We start from the raw sequence: 21117 nt of genomic DNA, 5'->3' as shown, positions 1-21117 counted from the left end.
CTGCCAGGAAATGAGAACTGTGTAAATCAAAGCTTATACTTAAGTTTTCTATTCAATTGCTTTAGCATTAATGATAGTGAGATTTTCTTGATATAAATTTTCCATGTCCCCATATACTTTGCTTATATTATTCTTATATTAATTGATTTTCTTATAAAACATGTGGTTTTGTAACAAAACATGATTCCTTCCTTGAACAATTGTATATGTAAATAAAATACAAATCATAATACTTAAGTACATTTAAATAAATATAATCTGTAGATAGTGGGTGCAACCAAGAGCTTCTGCATCAAACACACCTGGTTCCCAACCTATCAATTTATTTGTTGTGCAACCCAGTGCAATTTACTTAATTTCTCCCCAGCCCCATCTCCCACTAGTAAACTGAAATAATATCCAGCTCACAGGGTTATTGTGAGAATTAAAGGAGATTATGTGGTAATAGTTTTCAGAGCAGTTATCACTATTATCCCTCCCATGTAGAAGAAAAATTCAGTTCAAAGAATTCTTAGCTCAGTAGAATACAATATTAACCCACTGACACTTCTCATATATTTGTTAGAATTTTTAGAGTAAATAAAAATATGTTCAAAAGGGATAGTTAATTAAATATACTAATCAGACACTGGGTAGAATTAAACACACTAACCAGACATTAACCAAGCTATACTTAAAAAGCCATTCATCATTACATTTTAAACTTTATTCTTTATAAATCTATTTTTTAATGTTACTCTGTTCACATGGTTGATGATATCCATTTTCCTGCTCCTTTCCCTGCATTATTAAGAATTCCTACCAAGTTGTAAATCTAAAGTGCTTCATAAAGTAAGTGACAGTCTAAATTATCCAGGAAATCTAGAACAAATGAAAGAGTAAATCCATCCCCTCCCCAGAAATTTAAACCATTAAGAAACAGATGTTTTATATTAATTGTTTTTCTAGAGACAAATTTAAGTCATGCTTAAAACAGAAAAAAATATTTTATGTTGGCTGATTGTGGCTCAAGTCATGAATTCTGAGAACTTATCATATGAAAGAGGGGGAAAACAGTAGTTGATTAAATCACAAAAAGATAATGACCACAGGATATATCCTATTTATTTCTTAGTGGTTTGGCAAACTTCAGTAGAACTTTCCTCTCATTGATACTTTTGTTAAATATAAAATAAAGTATTTTACTGCCAAATTTCTTGGTATTAATTTGTTTTGGTGGGCAAATCATACACTCTTTTAGTTGGCAAAATCTCCGTTTAGAAAAGACTCTATAATACCAGAGATTCTGAACTCTATTAGTTATGAATTTAGGACAAAAGCTACATAGGCTCTACCAGGAAAAAACAGTAATGTGGTGAGACTGGGTGTGTTTAAAAGCAGAAACAAAACAAGTTACTTAATATAATTTATTCCTTAAAAGTAAATTTACAGGGCATAACATACTTCACTGATACATACGGAATATCAGGTATTGGGGTTACAGACAGGCAAAGCTTTTTTCATACTGATGCATTTGGTAAATGCAAAAACAGAAAACCTGCCAGTTTTCTTGGAATCAACTTGCTTTAGTTGGCAAATCATACCAAATAACTCTTAGTAGGGATGTCTCAGTTCAGAAGAGAGCTTTTTCTCTGGTTAAACTTTATTTTTTACGGCGATTTCTATTCTTATCAAATTATCAAAAATGTATAAACAAGGGAAAACTTGAGTCCAGCCCAGGGTGATATGCTACACACGGAAAAAGAATGGGCACAGAATACTGGGGAAATTGGGGAGGGCTCTTACCCTGTATAACTTAGGCATAAGATCAACGTAACCTAGGTGCAGGAAGGAGCTGAGGGTTTCCTATTGAGCACCCAGAATCCAACTGTGCTGAGAGAAGGGCTCCTCCACAGAAGCACGGAGTGCAGACATGGAGGGAAGCAGCAGGAGAGGTGGGCCAGGAGCAAATCACTGAGTGCTTTGTACTCTGGCCCAAGGAATTTAGATTTTATCCTGAGGGTACTGGAGAGCCATTGAAGGGTTTACCCAGGGAGTAAACAAGGGCTGCTTGAGCAACTGAACTGAAGTCAAGTGCTTTTCTTGTGATATTTCCATATACAGTAAATATTAGACAGTACTCACTAACTAATGTCGAAAATTTAGACCCTGCTAAATGTCAGAGTGCCAACCCACACTACTTTTTAGCACGTGGACTATTTAACACTTATATAATGCTTCCTGTGTACCAGAACTTTTACAAAACACTTTATTGATATGAACCTAATCTTTACAACCCCGAACTGTATGAATATTCCCATTTTACAGAAAAGAATGCATAGACACAAGGAGGTTTTCTAGCTTTCAGCGTTTTCAGCGTTTTCAAGTTCACACAACTCTAAGTGGTTCAGCCAGACCCCAGAGCCTGTGCTCTTACCACTCTGCCTCACCGCCTCCTAAAGTGGAACGCTGATTCTGCAATCATGAGACTTTGGCTTTGAAACGAGTTCTGATTTTTTACTAGACCAAATTTTCTTGTTTCAGTTCCTTTGTTTATAGCAATGATTTGTCTAATCTACCCTACAGGTTTTTATGAGATTCTCGTGGAATAAGGTAGGTTAGCACATTTTGTAAACTACAAAGCATTTTAATAACATAAGCTACATAAAAGTGATTATAAAATATTTAATATTGCCATGTATATAAAGAGAAAAGAAAGCACCCAAGAAGTTGCCTTGGATAGGAGACTAAAGGTGAACACATTTTCTACTCAACCCACTGAACGTTTCAGTACCTTCACTTGTTACAAAAAGTAGTGTTGCCTAAAAATTATAATGTCTGAGTTTAAGGCAAAACTTTATCTCAAAACTGCCCTCTCTTTCCAACAGAGCAAGGTGTAGTGATCAGCCACAAACAGCACTTCGCCGAGAGAGTTTCTGAACGGGATTACAGATACACACATCTAGGTCTAGCGTGTAGCCTGGGCTAGAGATTGAGAACTGGGCTGCTTATACATGAAAGTAACAGAAAACAATTTAAAAACTAAAAAATACATGGCCTCAAATTAAAAAGACATAATGTGGAGGAAGAGATCTTGCCTTGTGCTAGTGGGCAATGAAGAGGGGAGATGTCAACATGGGGCTCAATCAGTGTGTAAAAGCCCAATGACAAGAAGCGGATCAAGTATTTAGTGAGAAGGAAAAAAAAAAATAGAGGTATGAGTGAACATGAGAACAAATATCTTCAGGACTCCACATGAATTTTTGTATGCACTTTAACCGTACTTCCCACTGTCTGTGGAATGAGCCATTATTTGGATGGTGAGGGCAAGAGTGACTGTGGACATCTGAAGGACTTTAGTCAACAGTCTCCCCTTGTGTAGAAGAGTTGAAGAGAGCAGTGCTGGAGTCAGACTGCCTAGGCTTGAATGCAGATTTCTACCACTTTTGGATGGGTAACCTTGGGCAAGTTACTTAACTGTTCTCTTCCTCAGTTTCCTCATGTATAAAATAGGAATAATATATAATAATAATAATAATACATATTTCCTAGGCTTGTTTTGAGGAAAATGAATCAGTATACATGTAAACCACTTAATGTTTGGCACGCGGTATGTCAATAATGAATGTTAGCTATAATTATTGTATACAGGTGGGTGTACTCATGCACGCAGATACACACATACATTTCACAAGCAGATCTAAATACAATACATTCTAAACTTCCTTATACCTGTTTATGTTACCTACATAAAAAAGATAAGCTTTCACAGAATTGTATTAAAACCTTTCTAAAAATGTAAAAGCCCAGTTATATTTCCAAGTAATATTTTAAAATCTGAATATAACTGAGCAGATGAGAAAATCGTATACTTTAAACCAAAACAGAGGTGTCCAACTATAGTGTCAGATATATGTTTCAGGAAACTTCTAAGGATTTAATTCTCCCAATTATCCACTTTCATAGCACCATAAAGGTCATTTAAATATATATATTATATATTATATTAAATACATATATATAAGACTTACTATGCCAGTACTAAATATCCAAAACATTTGAAATATCTCTTGATATGTTTTGTGGCTAATAAGAAACTTCTGACCCCTCCTTGAGGCATAATGAGATAAAAGGCAACATTTACAACCCATGATCTTTGTACTGATGATTTTCCCTTTATTTCCTAATCAAATCCCAGTATTCAATATTAAATAATTAGGAAACCAGCAAGAAAATAGGACAACATCATGCGGTTGATTTTTATCTTTGATTGCTCTATGGAAAATTTGCATATGCAATTCTTTTTGTTAGATTATTTTCCTGTCCCAGATTCCCTTTGATCATCCAATGCAAGGAAGACAATAACCTGTGATTCTGAAAGCTTATCTCAAATATCCCACATTTAGTGTGGGGAAACCCCAGGGACTAACATTTGTTGGATACCTGTTTTGCTCTAGGAATTTTACTAAGCAACATACATACTCTGCACATTATTTTATTTTCACAGTAACGCTATGAGTGTGTGTTAACACTTAATTTTAACTATGTGGAATCTGAGGTGGATGGTTCAAGAACACATCACTCACACATAGCAGGGCTCACTTCATGGTCTTTACATGTTCCCATTTTGCACTACCCAGTGAGAGGCAGTTATCGCAAAGTTAATTAAAATTAAGCTATAGGACCCTCAATGACATGGGTCACTTCCATGCCACTAAGGCACCAGCGAAGTGTTCACTAAGTCCGTATTTCTGCTACACTTGCAAAACTAAAATTTTTTGTACTCCTTTCCTTAAAGACTATTCCTCACATAGTGTAAACTTAAATCCACAAAACTGCTGCTCCCGATGCCTCCTTGTATCCTAGTCCTTACCTGGCAAGAGAAGCATTAACATACATGGACTTTGCAGAGCTCTAACCAGCCACACTCCCATAACTTACATATGCTCACCAATTAGAAAATTATCTCATTTTGATTGTTCTCCACAACAAGTATGTGAAGTAGTACCATGCTACAGATACATGAACTGAGGCTAAAAACAATAACACAGTGAGTGTCCACAGAATTCAGAGGTAGTAAATGATGGAGATTAGAAAAAAAGGAAAGAAAACAAAACGAAACAAAAACAAAAAATAACTCCACAAAATACAAAAACACAAAACAAAACAAGACTACTTTCTTTCTGAATTTCAAAGCCAGAAGTTTGGATTTTTTTTTCTTTTCTCTTACTTTTCTGTAATTCCATACCAGAAATCCTTTCCCTGCTTCGTTTTGCAGGCTTGAATCAAAAAACAGTGGCTCCAAATCTCCAAGATTAAATGGTTCTGTTGTTGTCGTTACTCCTACTCCCAACTTCCAGAAAAATCAAATATGATGGTTTGAAACTAGATATGGTTAAAATCCTTCAGACACAACAGTTCCCAAGTATTTTCTACTTTTCTCAGAAGGCTGGTTGTACCCCTTTTAGGAGACTCGTGACAGCATCACTATACTGCCTAGACTGTAGGGAGAAGACAGACCACTGTCATCTTCCACAAAACAGGGCAGTCGAATCACCTGTCCAGCTAGCAGCACACAGTCCAGGGCTCTGCGTGAAAGCTACAATTTGGCTCAGAGAGAGCGTGCCTGCTGCGGACTGCTGGGCTGAACCGGTGCCAGCCGGACCTACCTGCTGAGTTTGTCTTTCCACAGAAGTCATTGACAAGCATCCTGGAACTGGAAGGGATAGCCAGTGCAAAGTAAATAAGTGAGCTATCTTATAAGAAACACAAAACTGACAGAGATACCTTAAACTCTTGGACTTCTGACTTAAGAATCAAGTAAAAAATATATAACTTGGTTTGCTACGATCTACCCTTTACCGTTAAGGACTGGGTCCCATGATTTATTTAACAGAAGACTATATTGTCTGATCGCCCCAATACTTCCTTGGAGGCAGGATGTATGGATGAGCTCTTACAGGCATGGATGAGCTCTTACCCTCTTATCTTGCTTTGACTTTGCATAAATGGAGTCTCTGATAGGGGAGGGGGGGAAGAAAGAAGAAGGGAAAGAGAGAGAAAAGGAGGGGTAAAGGGGAAATGAGACGTGACAGGTGAAAATAAGAGTGTGAAATTATCATAAGAGAAAAAAGACACTACCCATTTCTGAGTAAAAGAACAGACTGTATTTTCTCTAAATCGTCCAATACTGAGCCGGAAACATGTTTCCAAGTAGGAACATTTTCTCACAAAGCATATGCAAAGTATTTCAACCCTCCGGTTTTGGCTCTTTGATCATTATTATTATTATTATTATTTTACCAGATCATTTACTTAACAGAGTTATGAGCCCAGTTTAGTTAGAAACAAAGACGTGTGTGATGGATGGAGAAGATAGCCTGGGCAATAGTCCAGCAACTATAACAGAATTAAACTCATCACAGACACTTTAATCCCAATTATTTAATTTGCGAGGTATCTAACGCCACAAATATTTGCCATGACTCAAGAAAACTGTACAACTTACAGAGAAATAAAAGAAAAAAGAACTAAATGGATGAAATAAAATGAACTAAAGAGTTATTTTTTTCCATTAGGCTGGGATTTAAATCTTCAGAGTCAGTAAAACAAATATAAAATTAGAATGTGTGTGTGTGCTGGTATGGGATTTTTTAACAATATAAAAAATAAAACCCAAGCGCTTTTATTAATATCAAGTTCATAGTGATACCATCATGACATCCCTCACCACTCTTTCTCCCAGCTTCACCATAGCCGTAACACACAACCCAAAACGTGTCCATGTGCACAAACACAATCCTCAGGCCAAGTTCCTGCACTCTGCTTAATAAATGCACAGCAATTAAAGCCATGAATACTGAATCACCGGAAGATACAGAGGAAAGAATGCATGACCTAGGGTCAACTTCTGATCAACAAAGTTTTGTATATTCTACAATAGTTTAAGAAATAGTTTAAATGATACTAATAAAGTACTACATAAACTGATCAGAACCTAAAGGCTGTAGAACCTACAGGGAAAAAAAAGAAAGAGCTAAAAAACAGTGCTTTAAGAACAGAGCTTACTAGGTTTTCTTTAACTGAATACATTATCAATGAGATTCTAAATACAAAACACACACTTTTTTTTTAGAGGATTTTGCGGCATTCTTTAAATGGTAGAAATGACTCCTTATGGTTTCTTTAAGTTGCTAAAGATTAAAAAAAACATTAAAAATTATACCCACTTAAAATGGCAGCTAGTAATAATAAAAGTCATCATGCTAAACCACAGAGTTTTCAAAAACTCCAAGTGGTGCAACTACTAAATTACAGTTTTACTTTATAACTTTGTAACACCTAGAATTCTCATTAGAGATACTCGATGACAAGTTTGAACTTTTAGAAAAAAAAAAAAAGCCAGACCATAAAGTCCCACACATTTCACTAGACACAATTTAAATTATTATGTACCTTACAGTGTTTTTTTCCTTTTCATTTATTTATTTTTTGCTTTACACTAACATTATATAGGCTAAGAATTTTTTTTAAGGCTAAGAAATTTTTAAGATGGTAATGAAATAAGTTAAAAGGTAATTTAAAAATCTATTTCTCATGAGATGTGTTGATTAGAATTATGTTTTAAGTCATTCAATTAAGTGTTTTCTATTGCCATTTTAATATGAATTTTAAATTACAGCCATCTCTTATTTTATGGGATTAGAATGAGTAAAGTGAATAAATCCTATACATGTGAAATCTACAGTGTCAATAGAAAAATGTAAATTCCAATCAAGTTTTAATACTCAAGAATACCTGTACCACTACCTATTTGTAATTTGATTTATAAATGGCTATTTCATAGTATAATTTACGGCATCAGTGAGCCTAGTATTTTGGTGGAAAGTTCTTTATTACAACACCTTGCATGTTATCAAATATATTCTAAAAAATGAGCTGTTGTTCAAAATTTGGATTTAAAATTCTTAAACATTTTTTCTTGTTCAAAAGTAAATTTCTGTCTTGTTCAAACACTTTAAAATCTATTTCATTAACTCTGAAAAAACAAATGTCTATAAAGGCAGAAACTAAAACAGGAAAAGTAAATATACGATAAAGGGAGACTCCTTAAGCAGTCATGCTGTTTTGGAAGTTAAAAACCAAATACTTAAAAATGGATCATTTACATTTTGGTTTAAACATTTTCAATGGAACCAATAATTCAGACAAGATTTTCACAGTGAATAACTATCAAATCTTCCAGTTTTCTAACTGCTATATAATAATAACATAATGATTTGGAAAATGTTATGAATAGAGAATCTCCAGTTATTCATTTCCTATATCAAATATATCTTACTGAATAACCTATTTTGTTTATTATTTCAAAGTTATGTATTATTAAACTTTTTGTAAAAAACATAAACTGTTTAAATCTGTGTTTACAAAGCCTTTAGCACTTATTTTATTTTTTAGTGACTTTTGTATACATTCATAGAAACGTAAGTGTATCATTTAGTCTGGGATAGAACATATGATACATTTTTAATGTCAATTAAAAATACCATTAGGTGTGTTTATGTATACAATAGACTAGGATAACTCCTTTGAAGAAATCACTATCTAACAAACTGATTATATACATTTTGATAAAATAACTAAATATGTATTTACCCAGTAGAGCATGCCAGCAGGAACTATTCTGCTCTATAGATAAATACATACTCACCAGAGATATTAGAGCATAAAGAATCACTGAGTCTCTAACGTAACAATTTACATTTTTAGCTCTCATATTGATTTCATAGTTAAAAGTCACTGTTTCTGGAAAGAAAACAAAAGGACAAATACTGCAATCAATTTTAGTGATTCATAAGCAAGGCTGAATATTCAAACTTCAGTTAATTTTCATGTTTTATGAAAACTATTGTAAAAGTATTTTAAGATTGTTAAAAATGCCATAATCATCTTTGAATAATCAGATAGCTCTGCTGACTTAAGTTCATGTTATTCATTAGTAAAATGAAATATATCTGCTAATTTAAATTGAAAAAATAAAGTATAAAGAATTCTCATTACTTTTACAGTAGCTAGTTCTTCAAGATATTAACAACACAATTTTCTTTTTTAAAAAAGTTGTTTGACTCATAAAAGGAAAAATAACTATAGCTAGTTAACATAATCATGCACATTACCTTTGACTATTTTTACAGTCAAAGGTAAAAAGGTTTCTTCCAAATGAAAGAGAAATAAATTGGTCACTCAAGCAAATACATAAAAAAGCACAACAAACAAAGGAGATTCAAGTGGTCAAGTCAATAAACAAAAATGTAGTGAAAATAACTAAAGCATACTCATTTTCTCAGCAGTAGCAACACTGAATAAAGTCTAATATTTAATTAAATAGACTAGGGCTGTTTTGTCTGTAAATAGCTATATCATCTCATTTTTATATTTCATGTGGAAACACTCTCAATGGTCACATTTTGTAAAGCAGAGTATTAATAATACAAATAATGGCAAGTAATACATTTCTAAGCATAAAAAATGAATCTTTTCCCATACCAATTATATCCTATGTGAACTTACATAAAGAATTAATAATATTTACAAGTGACAATATTATAATACGAATATTTTCAATCAAAGGAGAAATATCCATTAGAAATGCAGAAATTGTTCAATCTCTTCCCTGCCCTAAATGAGGAAATGAAATCCTCTTACATGTCACCCTGACACCCAAGAAGATCTTTGTCTACCTCAAAAAAAAGGCTTACAATTTTAAGACCCAACCCTCTGCTCCCCATTCATGGTTTATAAAGCAAAAAGCCTAAACTCATGGTGGCTTCCTAGTTCCAACAATCTATGATTCAAATAGGGGTAATGGCTCTCTTTTTTTCTTCAGTAGTGTCCTGGTGAGGGAATAATTTTACTGTCCTTTTTCCATGGGGTCCTGCCTCTTTATCTAAAAGGAAATGAATTACAACCAGATGACAAGGCCACACAACAAAGCCATTTGGTTTTACAAATCTATTATGTCTGTCGTCCAATCGTTTTTATGGGCCTGGTCCTATTATAAACCAAGAAAAACCCTAAAACAAACTTTCTTCCTTTTCTTTCTTTCCACTGAAAACATTTACAATTTTATAATTGTTTTTCAAACAGTTTAGCCCCCCAGTTTTTCCCCTCATGTGGTGTTTTTTTTCTCCCTCAGAGTCCCTCTATTCCACTTTCTCCAACATACAAAACATTCAGAGACAAGAAACTGGACTTTTCAAATACAAACTGCTGACAACTGTCAGAAGCACTTTACTGGGACATTACTGACTGTAGCTCAATGAATTTAGCTTGATTCACTGCGGGTGCATCATTTTCAATGCATAGCTGTTCAGCAGTAATTGGCCAAGAATCCCTACTGCGAAAAGCACTTGTCAAATAATGCTTGTTTACAAATATATCTCCAGACAGCAAAAAGTGGCAGTTACTGAATAAGTTCAGGGCCACCTCCAATATTCATAACAGTGGACATGCTCCCTTTACTTATTAAATCTATTAAAATTTTCACTTGTTGATACACTTGCTAACATTTGTCCTGCCTGATCAGTCTTAGACAATTTTTTTGCTTTACATATGCCTTGGAATTATTTTACAATAAAAGTCTTGTATATTACACTGTAGTTCAAAGGTTTCTTCCACATGTTATTTATGCCTAATGTGTGTAATAAGACAACTAAAGATATATTTACATTATCCTAGAATTCAGGCTAAAGAGTAAATTTTCCTCGTCTATTATCCAATGTATTCTAAAATTCATTTCATATCAGTCCAAGATTCTAGACACATATTTGACTTTTTCTGTTCAATTCTGCTTATTTATGTCTACCAAACTTAAATTTTAAACATGACTGGAATACCAATTATAAATGTAAACTCACATTTATTTCTATCTGCCTTGAAAATTTTTTTCTCACATAATGGGAGCATTCATATCATACACATATATAATGTATATACACACTATAGTCTGAGAAATTACTAAGCATCTATAGCTTGCAGAAAATAAAGTATAGGAGAGCAAGTTATTAATGGAGTCAGTGCATACATAAAATCTTTCTGCCCCTGATCTTCCAAAGTTCCTCCAAAAACAATCAAAAACAAACTTAAAATCTCCAATCTGAATCTTTAAATAAATAAACAAACTGACTTCTGTTATAAATACCTTATATTCTTGTTCTTTGATTTAGAAGAGCAGTATCATGGAGAAACAAAAAGAAGAGAACATAAATATTAAAGGTCTGGGATGACACTAATGGAAAGATGGAAACTGTTGGGCAGAGACAGGATGAATGAGAGGAAGTGTGTGTGTGTGTATAAATTTTATTTCTAGTTATGTAAAATAATGAAGTTACAAAATGTACCCCAAACAACAGACACGCTTTTACTTTTAGCGTCTTCAGAACACTGGCTGGTAAAGTACCGCTCATTGCAGGTTAGACCTCGGCAATCCCCATCTCACTGAAAACCAAGTTTTGCTGTGTGTACCACTAGCTGGGGTAAGGACAACACAATCTGTGGGTGTTAAGTCTGTAATATCAGCCAGTCTACCTTCCACAAGACTCCAGCTCCGCTTACAATATGAGACCGATGCTATTTGCTTGCTTCCCTCCACCTCCTTTTGCCTCTTTCTCCCCGCACAGTCTCGACCCTTGTTTCCATTTAGCGCCACCTTCCCTGAGACTTCATTTCTTCCATTCTCTAACCAAGAGCTACTACTCCCTTTCACCTCTACATAAGCCCCTTCCCCCATCACACCTGGGGAAAAAAAAAAAAAACTGAAACATAAAGGAACACACAAAAGGATAAATTATATTACTACTACTATTACTCTTTAAACCCAAACCAGGATGCCCCTTTTGGTGGAATAAGCCAGTTAATGAAAGGACTCCTAACCCTGTCATAATCCTCCGGACTTCTAACATAATGAATCTAACATGAGATGTCAATAAAAGGACTACGACTTCAGAAAATACTTTCTCAACTTTGTCGGGAAGGTAAAAAATGCAGACTGCTTGTGTTAAGCATGGGAGACTTTAGGTAGGTAAATAGATAGGTGGATAGATCTATCTACATGTAATCCTTAAATCAGATTTTTTTAAAAAAATGTAGGGGTTAAAGAGAGAAATTCATGGGGTGGGGTGAGGAGTCTCGATCTGCCCTGCTTTTCACACGGTTCCTAGGGAGCTGGCAGCACTCCCAAACCAGCACAGCGGCTTCTCCTACAGCCAAGACACAACCCGTGCAAGTCACGAGGACACACAAGACTCCGCCGTTGCTGCTTCATCTTTCCGGTCCGGCATCCCCTGCCCCACGAGTGGAAGGAAAAATTTAAGGTTCTGTGCCTCACTCGAGGCATCCGGAGCCCCGAATCGAAACCCCAACCTCGCAGTCAAGAGGGTAGGGTTTTCGATGTGTTCGTGATGGAGCTGACCGATATGAGATGCTGCCCGCCGCCCCCCCGCCACCACGCATTGGGCTGTGCCCTTAAGCTCGGTCCCGGCGTGTAAGAGGAGCCAGCGCGGCAGAGCGGACCCGGAGGCCGAGGGCGGCGGGCTGAGGGGCTGAGCAGAGCTCGGAGAGCCGCGAACGCCGCGCAGGTGCTGCTCCCGCGCCGACCCTACTCTCCCAGTGCAAGGCGGGGACAGTCTTCTGGGTCCGGAGCGCAGGATTGGGGGTGGGCAGGAGAGTGGGGACTCGAGATTCCGGAGCGGGGCTATTCTTTCACGGAAACATGGGAAGACCTGACCCGGTGGATGCCAGTTGCGCCTTCCCGGAGGCGACACTCCCCTCCCCCCACGAACCCTCCGCCTCCCGCGGCGTCCCACCTTCCCGCCTTCTTCCAATTTCTCCTCAGTATGATTATGAGACCCCCAAAGTGAGCGACACCAGCACAGTGTGGAGCACCTTCCTTCCTTCGCCATCTCCCTCCCTCGAGAAATAAAAGCTCTTACCACCCACCCCAGAATAGCAGCGGGTGATGCCCTAAATAACAGCTCCCAGAAAGCACTCCCCTCTCCCCCAAATAAAAGCATCCAGCTACCCCCACTGCCTCCAGTTTCCCATCCCCGGCCTCAAACAACGGTTTCGAAAAGCCCCATCGCTCCCGAGATCCCTGCCACTGCTCTTCAAACAGTTCCCACTCTTTCAAGCTCGAAATGTCACTTCCCCACGCGCTTCAAGTGAGACCCAGCCGCACCCAGCCTCCGGGCGCGGGTCTCGGAGCCCTCTTTCCTCCTGGCTTCCAACTTCCCAACCCCCCCAAGCAGCCTGTGTCCACAGGCAGGTTCCGCGCCCAGCACTCCGCAGCTAATGTCAAACAATGCAAGCAGAGACGGCGGGATGCGAGCGAAAAGGCTAGCGAAAGCGGACGACAAACGTTGGTTCGAGAGGAGGGGTGCAATTTCACCCGCGGCAGCCGCGTCCGGCGCGCCCGGGCCCGCGCCTCCAGGCCCCGCCTCGCCCCTCCGCCCCTGGTTGCCGCGGTCCCCACCCCCACCGCTCTACCTTCGTTGCTGGGGCTGGCCAGGAGGGTCCGGAGCGCGGCGCACAGGAGAAGGCAAGTCCAGAGGGGGGCCCTGCGAGGTGCGGAGTAGCAGCCGGCCAGAGACGCGGGGGTGCTGGGGAGGTCGTCGCCGCCGCCCGGGGGCCGCCGGCGTCCCGCAACCCGGGGCCCCGAGCTCCGCATCTTCTCTTCGCCGCCTCCGCCGCCGCTGTCCCGCGCCGCTCAGTTCACGGCTCCCGCCTCGCGGAGGGGGCGAGAGAGGCTCGCGCTTGCTCCTCGTTCCCCGTGGGCTCCTTTGCCTTCTGGCTCGCGGCTCGTCCAAATGCGGGAACCAGGGATCCTCTGAGACGGCTGAAGTTTGCTCCCGGCTCCCTACTCCCTCCTCTACACTGGGGTTAAATGAAATACTAGTTACGGTTGATAGTGCAGTTCGGGACCGGACTCTCGGGTGTCGAGAAGGTCCCGCGTCCTGTTCTTTACCTCTTTAGACTTTTAAGGATGGGAGTCTTTTAAATGCCACTGGGGGAGAGATAAAGGCTCCTTTTCAGTCTTCAGGGCTGAAATGGACGAAGGTAAGGAAGACAAGGCATCTTAAGAAGAAATCCTCAATAAAAAGAGGAGAAAAAAGCAGGGTGGCTAAGGAGAAAGGAAGAGGAGTTGAGAAAATATAGGGTGGGGAAAATACGAGAGAGGCGAGCGGAGGAAAAGACCCAGAGTTCAAAGAGGCCGGCAGAAGGAAATAGCTGCGGGCTGAGCCCTGACGAGGGAAGGACTGGCGGCGGCTAGCGGGCAAGAGCGCGGAGCCCTGCGGCGGCGGCAGCGGCGGCGGCGGCGGCGGCCCGGAGCTGCGGCGGTTCCCGGTGCTCGGGGAGGAGGTGGTGTGTGCGCCGCTGGGCAGGCGAGCTCGGAACTGCACCGCCACGGCGCGCTCCTGCTGAGTCTGAAGCTCCGCGGTCTCCTCTGACTGCCCGCTCTGCGCCTCCCACCCTCCTCCCTCCTCCTCTTCCCGGCTCCCCCCGCCCTCTGCTGCTCGCAGCCTCGCCAGTGAGAATCTACTGTAAGTGTGAGTTGCTTAGACGAAGTCACACACCCACGGAGGGAAGTAACCAGGAGGCTGCCGTGGCGAGTGTTGCCTAGCGTTCTCCGAGAAAGGCGCGTCTTTCTCCGAGGATAATTAGGGCGAAGAATTCTCCTGACGACGCCTGCGAAGACCCGGGCTCCCGGGAAGCTGAAGGGAATCAGACCTAGTTGAGCAGCAAGCCCTTAGAGGAGCGGGTCCCTTGTTTGGCATATTGCCTGCTGCCCATCACAGGCTTGTGGCATCAACAACCTTGCCGTCACATAGCCAAGCATTCGTAGGCTGTGCTAGTCCGTGGCTAGTTTCTTAAATACCCTTATTGCTCACTGCTACTGACCCTTTCTATTCTTCCAATATTTTGGCGGCTGGAATGAAATAATTAGTCAACATTTTCTTCAAAGTAAATGGTAGAATTTCTAAATATAGAAACGTTAGCTATGATTGCGATTTCAGGAAGTCAAAGAATTTGGCAACTGAGAATTGTGGTGTTCCTGTTACTTTAAGATGTGATGATTTAATTAACTAATTTCATTGATGGAACGTTTTATACTTTAGAAATGATATGATATGCAGATATATGAAATTAATTCCAGTGAAATTAATTGCAGGATATTTTTAATTAAATTCGTTTTAAAGTCGTATTCTGCTGCATTGAGAGACACAAATAATTAAGAAAAACGGTTTAAAACAATTAACTTCCCATGTTTCACCCCTATTATGTCTTCCCTTGCTTTATTATTTTTTCCTCAATTTTCTCATTCATTTTTTCAAAGAGATACATCTGAAGGGCAAGTTTTAGTATACTGGCATTAAAAAAACAAAAACAACAACAACAACAAAAACTGCAGATAAAGCATCTACCAAAAAGTGTAATTTTAGAAGAAAGGTATCTCATTTAATTTGCTGCAGAGTATCTACTGTGAAAATTGGGTTTACACTCATACCCAATAAAGTTGGTTCTGCTCACCAACTTTAATATCGAGAGCCCTGTTTGTCTTCACAATAAATTTCTCATAATCTTTAGCTGATGACATTTGTTTTTTGTTTAAATATTTGCCATAAAGATGAAAGAATAAAGCGGCAGTGATGCAATTTCATGAAGAGGTGGAAGCTCATCTTTGATTTTCTTTTCCCTGAAATGTTTTGGCACCAGAAATCTAAAAGCAGCTTCTTTCTATTATAATGTGCTCCAAATGCATGAAGCAAATATAGAGGAATGGCAGTGAATCAGTCTCTCAGTTTGGCAAAAAGCCTCACAGTGAGATGAAAAGTTAAAATTTATGTTTCTATTTGAAGACCATTCAGAATGTAAGCTCCTCCGCCCAAATTTATAGTTGAGTTACTTAAAAGTATCTAAACAGAGCTTCCCTGGTGGCGCAGTGGTTGAGAGTCCACCTGCCGATGCAGGGACACGGGTTCGTGCCCCCGTCCGGGAGGATCCCACATGCCGCGGAGCGGCTGGGCCCGTGAGCCATGGCCGCTGAGCCTGCGCGTCTGGAGCCTGTGCTCCGCAACGGGAGAGGCCACAACAGTGAGAGACCCGCGTACCGAAAAAAAAAAAAAAAAAATCTAAACAGAATATCAAGAAAGTTATCTACAGCCTATGAACACATAATAATGCTATGTATGAAACACAGGAAGTTTAATGGGACTTTGAGCTTGCTGTTTTATTTCTTTAGGCCTCAGTATCCTCATCAGTAAAAAGAGGGATTTGGAGAAGATGATCTTCAAGTTCTCTTCTCTTCCATATCCTTTGCATTTCTGTTACTACTCTGTTCATCTGTCTCCAATTATTTACCTTTGACTGCAAAATTGCCAAATTTCTTCAGGCTATCTTTGAAAGCCTTCTACTACAAACAGCTTAAACAAATTTTCTATTTTATTTTACACTAAAATTTTGAATTCAGTGTTACCTAAATTGTCTCATACCTCTCTGCTTTTACATCTGGCACTCCACTCTACAGAAGTTCCACCAGCCCCTAAAAATATTTAACATTTCCCCCACCCTATTCCCTCACACACATCTCTCTCATCTAAAACCCTACTCAGTGTCCAAGGAGAGTCAAGCATTCAAGACTGATTTTTCTCTTCCCAGAAGGAAGTGATTTGGTTCTCTTTCTCCAAGTATCCATAGCTTGTGATTTATGTCAATCAACACAATGACAATATTTTGTGAGTGAAAAACTGGAACAAATGATCTAACTATAGGTATATATATATATATATTGGTATAAAGAGACAATTTAAACTAGGTATGTCAAAGAAAACCTGGGACACTGTTCCCTATGGTGAGAATTATTCTACCTTCTCATTAAGGGACTGAGAATACAGAATGCAAAATACTTTGTATTCTCCACCTTACAAAATCCTTTGTATTCTCCACCTTGCTATTCTCCGTCTTTGTCATGGTTGTTAAATAGTATTTATTACATATCTTTGAAAGAATGAACAGCTGTAAAATGAAGCCCCAGGGACAGCAATGAAAGTCATTTTTTGGTCTAATGAAGGTTAATCAGAGAAGACAATGAGGGTGATTTGGCTTTGGCCTCAATCTCCAAGGAAATCTTATATTTGACCATGTGTTGATTTCTTGGCACGGACATACTCTTAGCATACTTACATTGGATGATGGCATTGCATGAAAACTAGATTTGTCTTTTTCTGTCATACTACAGCTTTACACAAGAAAGGCTACTATGTTTGCATTTCTCATTGCTTGGGATAACTGCTGTGGCTTCAAAATGGTGAAAGTGGCTCGTGTCTCCCTAGATCTCTACTTGGTCTGGCTTTCGTACTAAGCTTTCATGAAGAAAAGATATGAAGAATCACCTTGATATGACACATTGAATGGTTACTACCCTATAAAAGGTATTATAGTTAAATTCAATGTATTAATAAACCTGAATATATCTTCATTGCATTCAAAGTAGAACAACAGAAGCATTTTTAATAAGCAGACTTGCTAGTATTTACTGATGACTTGCTATGTATTAAGCATCATGTGATGTTTTACATCAATTATTTTATTTAATGTTGACACTCCAACCATCATGTCTGTGTAATTATTGGCTGCATATTGATGATGAGAAGACTGAGGAAATGAAGTAGGCACCCTGAGTAGTCCAACAGCTGGTAAGATGTGGAAATTTTAACCCATGGCACTGACTCTGTCTGAGAAAATTATAATGTAACAGAAGTAAAGAATAAATTTGATAACCAGTTGTTCAGGAAAAAAGAGCAGTACCCAAGAATTCTCCATTAATGGAAACAATTAATGGAAAAAAGTATTCCAATTTTCAGGTTTATTTAAATCTAAAAGGAATTAGCCAAATAATACAGTACAGGTCAGTTAAATGAATAGGAGAAAACAAGAAAGGAAGGATCCTAAATGAGCATTACATGGAGAAAAAGACTGTCTCATGTACACAAAATCATGTACACAATTTGTTTGTGTATACAATGGAGACAATGGACCAAATCAAGAAAATAACAAAACTGAGGTGTGTGGACAGATAAACAGACAACACAAACAGATGGCAGGAAGCTCACGTTAACCATGGAAGAAAACACAGCAACAGTCTTTATAAAAATAATCTAAATAAAACTCCATAAACCAAAGAACATGTTTCCCTAAAATATTATGTAATCTTAGCAATTTTTTACATAATTGTTTTAAACGTTTTTGTCACAGCTACATTCTTTCTTTGGGAGAATTTGGGAAAAACAAGAACAAAGCAAAATTTAACCCATGGTATATGTTATATTTGAAATTATAAGATACCCTAATGAAACAATAAGATACTCTAATGAAGTTACTTTTTCAGATCCATGATTTCCTGAAAAGAATACATATATGGTGATGTCAATTATTTTGATCCCAAAGGTAAAGATTCATTAAAATATATTTATATATATTTAATATATATAATATATTAAAATATATAATTTTATAATATATAATATAATATATATAATATATATAATATATATTAAAATATATTTAAGCAATCAATAGTAGCTCTTGAAGTTCACAACCAGATTAATGCTAATATATTCATTATTTTATATGTTGCATTTTAATTTAATTAACATAAAAACAAATTTTTTTTCATTATTGTTTTTTAAGAATTTTTTTTAAAGTCCTAGAATCCCGGGCTTTCCTGGTGGCGCAGCGGTTGAGAGTACGCCTGCCGATGCGGGGGATGTGGGTTCGTGCCCTGGTCCAGGAAGATCCCACATGCTGCAGAGCGGCTGGGCCCGTGAGCCATGGCCGCTGAGCCTGCGCGTCCGGAGCCTGTGCTCCGCAACGGGAGAGGCCACAACAGTGAGAGGCCTGCGTACCGCAAAAAAAAAAAACAAAAAAAAACAGTCCTGGAATCCCTTTGTCTATTAATGACCCAAATTTTTATATAACAATGTTAGATTTAATTTTATTTAAATCTAATTGATTATCAGTTAGGTATTTAATTTTAAAAATAATGAATTAATAGCATTTTAATAAATTAATGAAGGTTTAAATATATAAATTATTTCATTACTATACATTAAATGTAATGTTCATTACATTAACAATACATTAAAGCACTACTCATCAGAGACTTCACTTATTAAACAGGTTCATATTATAATCAGCATTCTTTTTTTTTTTTTTACTTTCTATGAATATCAAGAACAGAATAAAATCTTCCACTATCTGTATTAGTAGCCAGCTTTATAGCAAAGAATAAGGAACAAGATATTCAAATAAATTATAGTGATCTAAAGAGCTACCGATTTTTATTGTTGTTGGTGGTGGTTGGTTTATTCTCTAATGATCCCTATATCAATGTGCTACAAGTGCCCATACTGCAGTGCATTAGGAGGCCAAGGCTGCTGAAGTTGATGAGGAGCCACACTGATTTGCCCAGAAGTTCGTCGGCTGCTCTTTGCCTCCAGCATCTTGAACAACTGGCATCATACGAAGACGTAGACAATGAAATAACAAGGACTCTTGGGGCTGAAGAAGTAGGAAAAGTGTGCTCAGAAGAGTCACAAGATTGAAGTGATACATTGTGAGAGTGACTCACTTCACTTAAAATTCCACTTTTCTAACCATCTTCTGGACTCCAGAAGTCTTTGCTGATATGTGAAAAATAAGCTGTATTATTTTTCATATTCAGAGAAAGGTTTTTATTAAATTCAATGCATATACTGACTTGAAATTCATAAATAATCCACATATGAGAATATATTTTATAATATAACTAGCAATAGTTTGCTGGGGGGAAAACTGATACATTTGCTCAATGACGTAAGTAAGTAAGGGGTACATTTGCAACCAGGCTTTCAATACCACTGTTGATTGTCCATGGAACCGGCTTCTAAGTAAAACTTGGCAGTGATAATCTCATGTACTCTCACAATCTATGGGTGAGAAGTGAATCTGGAACATCTTTTGTAGGGTGGTTTCACAATATTATTGTGCCTTTAAAATGTGGGTAACATTACATCAACAATTACACTTATTAAAATTTAAGGAAATAAATTAATAAAAATGGACTAAAAGATTAAACATAATGATATTTTTAATGGATAAAAATCAGAAACTCTAATATTCAATAAGAAGTGCTAAATACATCTATATAATAGACACCATGGAAACATTTAAATGCTTGGAAGAATATGTACATAAAAAAGATTGTTCTAAAGTATCAAATTATAAAGGCATATACAAAGCAATTTTTTAATATGGAAAGAAGGTATGTTCCATTAATGACATTTGTATATGACTAGTGAGATAATTTCTGCCTTTTATTTTTGTATTTTCTACCATTAGCATTTATTATTTGTATAAAAATACAGATTTTTTTTTGAAAAATCAAAGTAAAAAAATTCCAGAAGAAAATGTGTATGTACTTATACACACACACAGAAAGAAAAAATAAAATAAAGGAGAAACAGAGGAATAGAAGAGAGTTGAAAGACAGTGATAATGAGTAACCTTATACTACCATAAATTTGTAAAATAAAATTATTTCAGTTGGCCCCTGCCCCTATTCTAAAAACAGGGGTGATCATTTGTTTGATTTAATCGCTTTTGGCATGTCCACAATATTTCCAAGTATTTTGACAATTCTGGTAGGCATAATTTCTATCCGCTACCTCATGTTTCAGTGCATTTCCTGCTGAAATCTCCAATGTCCCCACTTGGTTGATGGCACTTCTGTTCCTGTTTTCTTTCCACACTGACTTACTTCGTAATTGGCAAAACATCCCTATAACTTTGCTACAGAATGTGTAGGTTCTGAATAGGATAGCTAATTTTCTTAAAATACATGAAAAAAGAGGGGTATTTTTTTCACAGAGTCAGTGAAAATTGATATTTGACTTCAATGTCCTGTAATTTTGTGGCCTGGAATATCACAGAGAATTTCTCTGGAGCAATACTTTTCATCAGATTCTTTCTGAGTGTCTATTTTTCTGATTTTCTTCTTTCCACCCTTCTTCATCTTTCCCTTTACCATGCACCTAAATTTCCATT

The 21117-nt window shown here is 37.8% G+C and overlaps 1 protein-coding gene and 1 long non-coding RNA gene across 2 annotated transcripts in view; one reads left to right on the top strand and one right to left on the bottom strand.

The window, feature by feature from the left end:
• EPHA5 (EPH receptor A5) overlaps positions 1 to 13735 on the bottom strand; it is a 318271-nt gene extending 304536 nt beyond the window's left edge. Inside the window, exon 1 of the mRNA XM_060012452.1 lies at positions 13522 to 13735. Within this exon, the coding sequence (XP_059868435.1) occupies positions 13522 to 13702 (181 nt within the window). The 5' untranslated portion in view covers positions 13703 to 13735. The remainder of the gene's footprint in view (positions 1 to 13521) is intronic.
• Positions 13522 to 19096, top strand: LOC132425941 (uncharacterized). Its single transcript, XR_009519547.2, has 4 exons — positions 13522 to 13573; positions 17273 to 17465; positions 18422 to 18480; positions 18738 to 19096. It is a non-coding gene; the product is annotated as an uncharacterized lncRNA (long non-coding RNA).
• The last annotated feature ends 2021 nt before the right edge of the window (positions 19097 to 21117 follow it).

The sequence above is a fragment of the Delphinus delphis genome, chromosome 5 (genome assembly GCF_949987515.2).
Source record: "Delphinus delphis chromosome 5, mDelDel1.2, whole genome shotgun sequence".
Taxonomy (NCBI): domain Eukaryota; kingdom Metazoa; phylum Chordata; class Mammalia; order Artiodactyla; family Delphinidae; genus Delphinus; species Delphinus delphis.
This window is presented reverse-complemented; position numbering and strand designations above follow the sequence as displayed.